The sequence below is a fragment of the Diabrotica undecimpunctata genome, chromosome 5 (genome assembly GCF_040954645.1).
Source record: "Diabrotica undecimpunctata isolate CICGRU chromosome 5, icDiaUnde3, whole genome shotgun sequence".
In the NCBI taxonomy this organism is placed as follows: Eukaryota; Metazoa; Arthropoda; class Insecta; order Coleoptera; family Chrysomelidae; genus Diabrotica; species Diabrotica undecimpunctata.
This window is the reverse complement of record NC_092807.1, coordinates 75,921,069-75,933,912: the sequence shown is the minus strand read 5'-3', so window position 1 is coordinate 75,933,912 and position 12,844 is coordinate 75,921,069. Positions and strand designations below refer to the sequence as shown.

Sequence of the window (12,844 nt, the reverse complement as noted above, 5' to 3'; positions counted from 1 at the left end):
TACATGTTGACGAATCGACAGAGCCAATATTATGGAATAGTCAAGTGAGCTCCGTATATCGGTCGCCACTTGACCACGGAGCTCACTTGAACCTGAATTTTAACATGGGCGGAGTCCACTTTATGCCGTAGATAAATATATATATATATATATATATATATATATATATATATATATATATATATATATATATATATATATATATATATATATATATGTATATATATATTCCGGTGTATTTCCTTCCGTAAGTCAAGGAAACACCAAATACATGCCGTTTTATTGTCGCATATATTCCACATATATATATATATATATATATATATATATATATATATATATATATATATATATATATATATATATATATATATATATATATATATATATATATCAGAATGACGGTATTAGATTTTTGTTTTGATAAAGTGCAGCAACAACCGTTGATACGTATTTCGACCTCCTTAAGTCTCTTCAGAACGGTATAGCCACTGCTCTGAACCAAAACAAAAATCTTTCCCGTCCTAGATAATAGTTATTAAAATAACTATATACAGACGTAACTACGCCATCTAAAAACAAAAAGAGAAATCAAACGATTTCTACTTAGCGATTTCTACTTAGCGATATACATTCATGATACAGGGGTACTTAGGGGCTCCACAAAATTTTTAAAAATTGTGAAACTATACATGTTGACGAATCGACAGAGCCAATATTATGGAATAGTCAAGTGAGCTCCGTATATCGGTCGCCACTTGACCACGGAGCTCACTTGAACCTGAATTTTAACATGGGCGGAGTCCACTTTATGCCGTAGATAAATATATATATATATATATATATATATATATATATATATATATATATATATATATATATATATATATATGTATATATATATATTCCGGTGTATTTCCTTCCGTAAGTCAAGGAAACACCAAATACATGCCGTTTTATTGTCGCATATATTCCACATATATATATATATATATATATATATATATATCAGAATGACGGTATTAGATTTTTGTTTTGATAAAGTGCAGCAACAACCGTTGATACGTATTTCGACCTCCTTAAGTCTCTTCAGAACGGTATAGCCACTGCTCTGAACCAAAACAAAAATCTTTCCCGTCCTAGATAATAGTTATTAAAATAACTATATACAGACGTAACTACGCCATCTAAAAACAAAAAGAGAAATCAAACGATTTCTACTTAGCGAAACCGAATTCAAATCTTAACCACTGTGTTTCCTAAAATTTGCGAAACAAACAGCTGGATGAATTACTCGGCAAGGGAATCTAAAATTGCATCCCACAAGCCGTTCATCCTAGTCAAAATTCGTAGTGAATTCAGTTTCTCGTACTTCCAACGAAGTAAATAACAAAACAGAATGACGGTATTAGATTTTTGTTTTGATAAAGTGCAGCAACAACCGTTGATACGTATTTCGACCTCCTTAAGTCTCTTCAGAACGGTATAGCCACTGCTCTGAACCAAAACAAAAATCTTTCCCGTCCTAGATAATAGTTATTAAAATAACTATATACAGACGTAACTACGCCATCTAAAAACAAAAAGAGAAATCAAACGATTTCTACTTAGCGAAACCGAATTCAAATCTTAACCACTGTGTTTCCTAAAATTTGCGAAACAAACAGCTGGATGAATTACTCGGCAAGGGAATCTAAAATTGCATCCCACAAGCCGTTCATCCTAGTCAAAATTCGTAGTGAATTCAGTTTCTCGTACTTCCAACGAAGTAAATAACAAAACAGAATGACGGTATTAGATTTTTGTTTTGATAAAGTGCAGCAACAACCGTTGATACGTATTTCGACCTCCTTAAGTCTCTTCAGAACGGTATAGCCACTGCTCTGAACCAAAACAAAAATCTTTCCCGTCCTAGATAATAGTTATTAAAATAACTATATACAGACGTAACTACGCCATCTAAAAACAAAAAGAGAAATCAAACGATTTCTACTTAGCGAAACCGAATTCAAATCTTAACCACTGTGTTTCCTAAAAAAAATTGCTGTTTGTTTCGCAAATTTTAGGAAACACAGTGGTTAAGATTTGAATTCGGTTTCGCTAAGTAGAAATCGTTTAATTTCTCTTTTTGTTTTTAGATGGCGTAGTTACGTCTGTATATAGTTATTTTAATAACTATTATCTAGGACGGGAAAGATTTTTGTTTTGGTTCAGAGCAGTGGCTATACCGTTCTGAAGAGACTTAAGGAGGTCGAAATACGTATCAACGGTTGTTGCTGCACTTTATCAAAACAAAAATCTAATACCGTCATTCTGTTTTGTTATTTACTTCGTTGGAAGTACGAGAAACTGAATTCACTACGAATTTTGACTAGGATGAACGGCTTGTGGGATGCAATTTTAGATTCCCTTGCCGAGTAATTCATCCAGCTGTTTGTTTCGCAAATTTTAGGAAACACAGTGGTTAAGATTTGAATTCGGTTTCGCTAAGTAGAAATCGTTTGATTTCTCTTTTTGTTTTTAGATGGCGTAGTTACGTCTGTATATAGTTATTTTAATAACTATTATCTAGGACGGGAAAGATTTTTGTTTTGGTTCAGAGCAGTGGCTATACCGTTCTGAAGAGACTTAAGGAGGTCGAAATACGTATCAACGGTTGTTGCTGCACTTTATCAAAACAAAAATCTAATACCGTCATTCTGTTTTGTTATTTACTTCGTTGGAAGTACGAGAAACTGAATTCACTACGAATTTTGACTAGGATGAACGGCTTGTGGGATGCAATTTTAGATTCCCTTGCCGAGTAATTCATCCAGCTGTTTGTTTCGCAAATTTTAGGAAACACAGTGGTTAAGATTTGAATTCGGTTTCGCTAAGTAGAAATCGTTTGATTTCTCTTTTTGTTTTTAGATGGCGTAGTTACGTCTGTATATAGTTATTTTAATAACTATTATCTAGGACGGGAAAGATTTTTGTTTTGGTTCAGAGCAGTGGCTATACCGTTCTGAAGAGACTTAAGGAGGTCAAAATACGTATCAACGGTTGTTGCTGCACTTTATCAAAACAAAAATCTAATACCGTCATTCTGTTTTGTTATTTACTTCGTTGGAAGTACGAGAAACTGAATTCACTACGAATTTTGACTAGGATGAACGGCTTGTGGGATGCAATTTTAGATTCCCTTGCCGAGTAATTCATCCAGCTGTTTGTTTCGCAAATTTTAGGAAACACAGTGGTTAAGATTTGAATTCGGTTTCGCTAAGTAGAAATCGTTTGATTTCTCTTTTTGTTTTTAGATGGCGTAGTTACGTCTGTATATAGTTATTTTAATAACTATTATCTAGGACGGGAAAGATTTTTGTTTTGGTTCAGAGCAGTGGCTATACCGTTCTGAAGAGACTTAAGGAGGTCGAAATACGTATCAACGGTTGTTGCTGCACTTTATCAAAACAAAAATCTAATACCGTCATTCTGTTTTGTTATTTACTTCGTTGGAAGTACGAGAAACTGAATTCACTACGAATTTTGACTAGGATGAACGGCTTGTGGGATGCAATTTTAGATTCCCTTGCCGAGTAATTCATCCAGCTGTTTGTTTCGCAAATTTTAGGAAACACAGTGGTTAAGATTTGAATTCGGTTTCGCTAAGTAGAAATCGTTTGATTTCTCTTTTTGTTTTTAGATGGCGTAGTTACGTCTGTATATAGTTATTATTTTAATAACTATTATCTAGGACGGGAAAGATTTTTGTTTTGGTTCAGAGCAGTGGCTATACCGTTCTGAAGAGACTTAAGGAGGTCGAAATACGTATCAACGGTTGTTGCTGCACTTTATCAAAACAAAAATCTAATACCGTCATTCTGTTTTGTTATTTACTTCGTTGGAAGTACGAGAAACTGAATTCACTACGAATTTTGACTAGGATGAACGGCTTGTGGGATGCAATTTTAGATTCCCTTGCCGAGTAATTCATCCAGCTGTTTGTTTCGCAAATTTTAGGAAACACAGTGGTTAAGATTTGAATTCGGTTTCGCTAAGTAGAAATCGTTTGATTTCTCTTTTTGTTTTTAGATGGCGTAGTTACGTCTGTATATAGTTATTTTAATAACTATTATCTAGGACGGGAAAGATTTTTGTTTTGGTTCAGAGCAGTGGCTATACCGTTCTGAAGAGACTTAAGGAGGTCGAAATACGTATCAACGGTTGTTGCTGCACTTTATCAAAACAAAAATCTAATACCGTCATTCTGTTTTGTTATTTACTTCGTTGGAAGTACGAGAAACTGAATTCACTACGAATTTTGACTAGGATGAACGGCTTGTGGGATGCAATTTTAGATTCCCTTGCCGAGTAATTCATCCAGCTGTTTGTTTCGCAAATTTTAGGAAACACAGTGGTTAAGATTTGAATTCGGTTTCGCTAAGTAGAAATCGTTTGATTTCTCTTTTTGTTTTTAGATGGCGTAGTTACGTCTGTATATAGTTATTTTAATAACTATTATCTAGGACGGGAAAGATTTTTGTTTTGGTTCAGAGCAGTGGCTATACCGTTCTGAAGAGACTTAAGGAGGTCGAAATACGTATCAACGGTTGTTGCTGCACTTTATCAAAACAAAAATCTAATACCGTCATTCTGTTTTGTTATTTACTTCGTTGGAAGTACGAGAAACTGAATTCACTACGAATTTTGACTAGGATGAACGGCTTGTGGGATGCAATTTTAGATTCCCTTGCCGAGTAATTCATCCAGCTGTTTGTTTCGCAAATTTTAGGAAACACAGTGGTTAAGATTTGAATTCGGTTTCGCTAAGTAGAAATCGTTTGATTTCTCTTTTTGTTTTTAGATGGCGTAGTTACGTCTGTATATAGTTATTTTAATAACTATTATCTAGGACGGGAAAGATTTTTGTTTTGGTTCAGAGCAGTGGCTATACCGTTCTGAAGAGACTTAAGGAGGTCGAAATACGTATCAACGGTTGTTGCTGCACTTTATCAAAACAAAAATCTAATACCGTCATTCTGTTTTGTTATTTACTTCGTTGGAAGTACGAGAAACTGAATTCACTACGAATTTTGACTAGGATGAACGGCTTGTGGGATGCAATTTTAGATTCCCTTGCCGAGTAATTCATCCAGCTGTTTGTTTCGCAAATTTTAGGAAACACAGTGGTTAAGATTTGAATTCGGTTTCGCTAAGTAGAAATCGTTTGATTTCTCTTTTTGTTTTTAGATGGCGTAGTTACGTCTGTATATAGTTATTTTAATAACTATTATCTAGGACGGGAAAGATTTTTGTTTTGGTTCAGAGCAGTGGCTATACCGTTCTGAAGAGACTTAAGGAGGTCAAAATACGTATCAACGGTTGTTGCTGCACTTTATCAAAACAAAAATCTAATACCGTCATTCTGTTTTGTTATTTACTTCGTTGGAAGTACGAGAAACTGAATTCACTACGAATTTTGACTAGGATGAACGGCTTGTGGGATGCAATTTTAGATTCCCTTGCCGAGTAATTCATCCAGCTGTTTGTTTCGCAAATTTTAGGAAACACAGTGGTTAAGATTTGAATTCGGTTTCGCTAAGTAGAAATCGTTTGATTTCTCTTTTTGTTTTTAGATGGCGTAGTTACGTCTGTATATAGTTATTTTAATAACTATTATCTAGGACGGGAAAGATTTTTGTTTTGGTTCAGAGCAGTGGCTATACCGTTCTGAAGAGACTTAAGGAGGTCGAAATACGTATCAACGGTTGTTGCTGCACTTTATCAAAACAAAAATCTAATACCGTCATTCTGTTTTGTTATTTACTTCGTTGGAAGTACGAGAAACTGAATTCACTACGAATTTTGACTAGGATGAACGGCTTGTGGGATGCAATTTTAGATTCCCTTGCCGAGTAATTCATCCAGCTGTTTGTTTCGCAAATTTTAGGAAACACAGTGGTTAAGATTTGAATTCGGTTTCGCTAAGTAGAAATCGTTTGATTTCTCTTTTTGTTTTTAGATGGCGTAGTTACGTCTGTATATAGTTATTATTTTAATAACTATTATCTAGGACGGGAAAGATTTTTGTTTTGGTTCAGAGCAGTGGCTATACCGTTCTGAAGAGACTTAAGGAGGTCGAAATACGTATCAACGGTTGTTGCTGCACTTTATCAAAACAAAAATCTAATACCGTCATTCTGTTTTGTTATTTACTTCGTTGGAAGTACGAGAAACTGAATTCACTACGAATTTTGACTAGGATGAACGGCTTGTGGGATGCAATTTTAGATTCCCTTGCCGAGTAATTCATCCAGCTGTTTGTTTCGCAAATTTTAGGAAACACAGTGGTTAAGATTTGAATTCGGTTTCGCTAAGTAGAAATCGTTTGATTTCTCTTTTTGTTTTTAGATGGCGTAGTTACGTCTGTATATAGTTATTTTAATAACTATTATCTAGGACGGGAAAGATTTTTGTTTTGGTTCAGAGCAGTGGCTATACCGTTCTGAAGAGACTTAAGGAGGTCGAAATACGTATCAACGGTTGTTGCTGCACTTTATCAAAACAAAAATCTAATACCGTCATTCTGTTTTGTTATTTACTTCGTTGGAAGTACGAGAAACTGAATTCACTACGAATTTTGACTAGGATGAACGGCTTGTGGGATGCAATTTTAGATTCCCTTGCCGAGTAATTCATCCAGCTGTTTGTTTCGCAAATTTTAGGAAACACAGTGGTTAAGATTTGAATTCGGTTTCGCTAAGTAGAAATCGTTTGATTTCTCTTTTTGTTTTTAGATGGCGTAGTTACGTCTGTATATAGTTATTTTAATAACTATTATCTAGGACGGGAAAGATTTTTGTTTTGGTTCAGAGCAGTGGCTATACCGTTCTGAAGAGACTTAAGGAGGTCGAAATACGTATCAACGGTTGTTGCTGCACTTTATCAAAACAAAAATCTAATACCGTCATTCTGTTTTGTTATTTACTTCGTTGGAAGTACGAGAAACTGAATTCACTACGAATTTTGACTAGGATGAACGGCTTGTGGGATGCAATTTTAGATTCCCTTGCCGAGTAATTCATCCAGCTGTTTGTTTCGCAAATTTTAGGAAACACAGTGGTTAAGATTTGAATTCGGTTTCGCTAAGTAGAAATCGTTTGATTTCTCTTTTTGTTTTTAGATGGCGTAGTTACGTCTGTATATAGTTATTTTAATAACTATTATCTAGGACGGGAAAGATTTTTGTTTTGGTTCAGAGCAGTGGCTATACCGTTCTGAAGAGACTTAAGGAGGTCGAAATACGTATCAACGGTTGTTGCTGCACTTTATCAAAACAAAAATCTAATACCGTCATTCTGTTTTGTTATTTACTTCGTTGGAAGTACGAGAAACTGAATTCACTACGAATTTTGACTAGGATGAACGGCTTGTGGGATGCAATTTTAGATTCCCTTGCCGAGTAATTCATCCAGCTGTTTGTTTCGCAAATTTTAGGAAACACAGTGGTTAAGATTTGAATTCGGTTTCGCTAAGTAGAAATCGTTTGATTTCTCTTTTTGTTTTATATATATATATATATATATATATATATATACATATATATATATATATATATATATATATATATATATATATATACATACATATTATTGATTGATGCACACAATCTTTTTGTCGATATTTTTGGACTCTAACAAGTCATATTTTATTTCTACGACTCTAGTGAGTCGTATTTCATTATTTGTCGATACCTAATTGTTCTCGAACTCACTGACTTGTTATATTTCTCTGAAGAGATCATACACTTGTCCTCTGAAGCCGCATATATCTTGTCTTTCCTCTCATATCACAAGAAGAAGAAGTTAGAACCATGGTAGACACCCGTACTACCTCCACGTTCAATTCACAGGACCGTAAGAAGTCCGCTGAGCCAGATACGGGCCATTCCAGCCCGATCGACGCCTCTCGGCAACATGGCGCCCAACAAACCAAAACCGAAACCACGACCCAGACAGGAAGGCCATCTACAAGCCAGGAACAACAACAACCAGCTCCAGAGGCATGGATGAGCGCACTCCTGTCAGCCCTGACGACACTATCCGTCTCACGACCCACAACCGGACCTAGCCCGCCAAGGATTTGGACATCCAAACCTCCCAAATTCGAAGGACGTGAAACGGAAATACCAAGACAGTTTCTAGCCGGAGCAGAAGAATTCCTCACCAAATTTGAAGTCGAAGAAGATGACTGGGTGGACTACCTGACGGCCAATTCGTTCCAAGGAGAAGCACGGACATGGACGGAGAGTCACAATACAGCCGGGATAGGCTATATGACGTTTAAGACTCGTTTTTTGGAAAAATTCGACGATCCAAACCTACTATCAGCCCTAACCGTAAAACTCTATGGACAACAACAGAAAAACGAACCTGCAGAAGAGTTTGTCACGAGGAAAGCAGCCCTGTTCAACAGATTATTACCAGACATACCAGAAGAACAACGCTGTAGAGTAATAGCCAACCAACTGCTACCTCAAATCCGAATCTGCCTAAGACTAGCAATGCCAAAGATAGAAAACGAACTCAGAACCATAGCCAGAGAGATGGAAGGTGACGCGCAACACATACACGGCGGAAGACCACCTCCAAGACACGACAACCATCCACCTCGACGATCCGAAACTATAATCGCTCTATCCGCTAAGGCGGATGATCTTAAGATCCTTTATGACTCCATATTACACTAAAACAAGAGACAAAAGGGACAGGAAGAAAAATAAGAAACACGAAGACAAGTCTTTATTTATTAAAAAATCGGCGCGTCGGTGTCAGTTCGCCAGGGATTCTCCCACTCTGAGAGTATATCGAGGGTCCTTCACTGGATGACGTGTGACCAGGCGAGTGTAATTGGACACTCGCCTCTTGCTTGTTCCGAGTTGTCCACTCACAATACGAGTTACGTAAGTTTGAATCTCGGAGATAAGCTCTCGGAGACCGTCTTTAGTAACCGTATAGAATGGTATAACAACTCACGGGTCAAGCTCTAGAGAGCGTGCTTTGTTGCTGGGCCGGTAAGACGAAGCAAAAGGCACGAACTAACCTCAAACACGCCACGTGGGAGGACCTGAGAGGTACCTAAAGCAGATGGGAAAGAATATGGAAAATAACCGAAAAATAATAAATAAGTGAAATTGAAAGTGAAATTATTGATTTATCAATAATTTATCAATTGACATTTGAAAGAATTTTGTCAAAATAATTTCACGTATTTATTTAGAATAATTAAGTGTTTTTGGATTTACAGTAATTTTTTTAAAATTTTTAAACATGAAAATAGTTTTTATATATTAAAAAAGATGAGAGACTATGATAAATTTTATCAACATAATACATCTTCTTTGATACAAACTCATTAAGTTTGTAAGTAGAAACAATTTTTAATTAATTATACCAACGCCAACAATTTATTAATTACATTTGTAGCTCCCTGATGAAGGACATAACCAATGTCCGAAAGCTTGGAATAAAAATTTAAAAGAGTACACGTTTCATTTTTTATTGCTGCAAACCCACTATTTAACGTTTACTTCCTTACGTTGTCAGCAAATACTTCTGGTTCATTATATATATATATATATATATATATATATATATATATATATATATATATATATATATATATATATATATATATATATATAGATATATATATATATATATATATATATATATATATATATATATATATATAAAAGGGGGGTTGAGGTTAATTGGGTATACAGCTGATTAAAAGCTGTATAATATATTTTAATCAGCTGTATACCCAATTAACCTCAACCCCCCTTTTTCATCTACCAGTTCAGCTGTTATTTTAGAGGATATATATATATATATATATATATATATATATATATATATATATATATATATAGGCACAAATATGAAATAAGGTTATAATATAAAAGATAGTCAAAGTGGCTGTAAGAAAAAGTAAGATTAGTGTACGCTGGAAGTCAGTAGCAAATAAAATGTTCTGGAGCAACAAGGTTGCGACAGAAATATTTAACACAGTAAATACGCAAGAAAAATAAGTATTAAATGTCAAAGGTAAAATATCAATATAAAATTAGCATCAACAAATATCGTCAAAGTAAACACAGCTAATGGCAAATAGGTAAATACAAATAGTCAGAAAAATATAACACTATGAAATGGAAATATTCCTGAAAATAAAATAAATAATACCAAAATAATATTCTAAACGAATAATAGGAAAATACCAAGCTGGAACGATGAGGAGCGGAAGAGAAGTCTAATTCTCTTCCAAGGTTTCGAATATAAAGAACTAGTTATTTAACATAAGTGGGTATTCCCCAACCAGAGGTCTTATTTAGATCAGACTCGAAACCGAACAGGCTTTCTGAAAAAGTGCACCGTCTTTTATCCCATTTTCGTAACCTTGGTGAGTGTGAAAAGTGGGCGTGACCACTAACTCACCAATCAGAAAATAGGATAAGGTCAGGGACCAATCAGAAGGCTAAGAGGTGAGACATGCGCAGATCTGGGTGCGTACTAGTCAGTCTTAGTCTGTTGACGTGGCATATCTGTCGACAATGAGAGGAGCCTGCTTGAGAGAGAGAGAGAGAGCTAGGACGTAGGGTGCAATCAGCCACAGAACTGGTGGAAGAGATGCTTAGGTCATCAAATAGATGGAGAGCAGTTTAGAGATATGTTAGGATGTTTTGCCAGTCTTAAACTTTTCGGAGATTTTGACCGTTCTCCCCTTGCTTCCAATTTTTGTGGCCTTGTGTAGCGTTTACGCTACTGATGATATTCTCAAGTAACGAATATCATCAGTAGCGTAAACGCTACATTCTCCCTCATCTCAAGAAAAAAACGCTACACTTGATTTAAAGATCTTTTATATATTCAGTTTTATTTTTTCAAAGCAAAACTTTAAACAATTAAAATTGACTTTTTCTACAGAACTGAAGGTAAAATCTACATTGCGTACATCCATTTAAAGTTCCCATTGGGTAGATGAAAGATGGTTACAAATTAACACAGATACAATCAAGAGTAAAAGGTCGAGGGTATCTTATAGATTACATACGAAAAATTTGAAAATATTGTCACGAAATATTGAACGTAGTTCTTTATTTGAATTCAATTCATTATTTTGCATTCCACATATATTATGTATTCTTTTTTAGGTGAAAATTTTTGCGTCATCAAACTCCTGCATTGACATGCCACAACCGAAGAAATTTGCACGTCGAACATCACTGATTCCAGTAGTATCATTGGAGTCTACAAAAATCAAGCCTGATACTGTAAATCTGCCAAGTCCACCTAGAACCCAACAGTATTCAGTTTGTTCCAGACAGAGCAAACGAAATTTAAAAAGATTGACCCGGTGAATTTACTTATGAAGTTTTAAAAGGGACTCATATGTGTCGATCAATTTACCTCATTAGATAGAACCATTTTCGAATATATACAAATATGCTATTTATATTGATATTGTTCATTATGGCAATGCCGAGTATGTATGGCCTATTGTATATATAAATCAGTTTGTTTCCAGTGTTATCTACTTAAGTAAACTGATGTGATAGTTTTTCATTCCTTTAAATTTCTTTATGCGGAATTTTGACAGTTTGCCTTTGTAGCATTTACATCGCACTTTCGTCTTTATATATTTATAAAAATACTAGTTTATACATAATACGTCAGATTCACATAGTTATTTACATTGTTGCTAAATCACAATAAAACTATTACACTTTTTATTTATTTCTTTTATGTTTCCCCACCCAGGAATTCTTCTCCTCCTTGATTTTTTCGTGGATGAATGAAGTGTTCTAGATTTTCTACTTATACATTTATTCCCTGAAGTGTCGTTAATATATATATATATATATATATATATATATTATATATTATATATATATATATATATATATATATATATATATATATATATATTATATATTATATATATATATATATATATATATATATATATATTATATATATATATATATATATATATATATATATATATATATTATATATTATATATATATATATATATATATATTATATATTATATATATATATATATATATTATATATATATATATATATATTATATATGTATATATATATATATATATATATATATATATATATATATATATATATATATATATATAATAAAGGTAAAAGATATCGGCATAACTCGCAACAAAATAGAAAATATATAATAAAAAATGTGTATAAGATGGAAGGCAACCGTATATACGTATTTCTGACTATTGGTCGTCTTCAGTACGGTGCAGCCAGGTTAGAAAAGGAGCATATTAACTTGGGAAAGGATCACTACAGGAGCAATGCGACCAATTTGTGACAATAATGTTAGAAGACTTTGAGGTTTCCAGAGCAACAACCAACACATCCACGGAGGAAGCTGAGCTACCTGAGGAAAGGAATGCCAAACGTTTAGAACGTTTCAAAGAACAAGAAAAAGGTTAATGCGAGTTAATAGTAAAATAAAGGTAAAAGATATCGGCATAGCTCGCAACAAAATAGAAAATATATAATAAAACATGTGTATAAGATGGAAGGCAACCGTATATTGCTCCTGTAGTGATCCTTTCCCAAGTTAATATGCTCCTTTTCTAACTTGGCTGCACCGTACTGAAGACCACCAATAGTCAGAAATCCGTATATACGGTTGCCTTCCATCTTATACACATGTTTTATTATATATTTTCTATTTTGTTGCGAGCTATGCCGATATCTTTTACCTTTATTTTACTATTAACTCGCATTAACCTTTTTCTTGTTGTTTGAAACGT

At 34.2% G+C, this 12,844-nt stretch overlaps 1 protein-coding gene across 1 annotated transcript in view; it reads left to right on the top strand.

Moving 5' to 3' along the window:
* LOC140441396 (uncharacterized) overlaps positions 1–11,771 on the top strand; it is a 343,618-nt gene extending 331,847 nt beyond the window's left edge. Inside the window, exon 5 of the mRNA XM_072532110.1 lies at positions 11,195–11,771. Coding sequence (XP_072388211.1) covers positions 11,195–11,401 — 207 coding nt within the window. The 3' untranslated portion in view covers positions 11,402–11,771. The remainder of the gene's footprint in view (positions 1–11,194) is intronic.
* Positions 11,772–12,844: the final 1,073 nt, after the last annotated feature.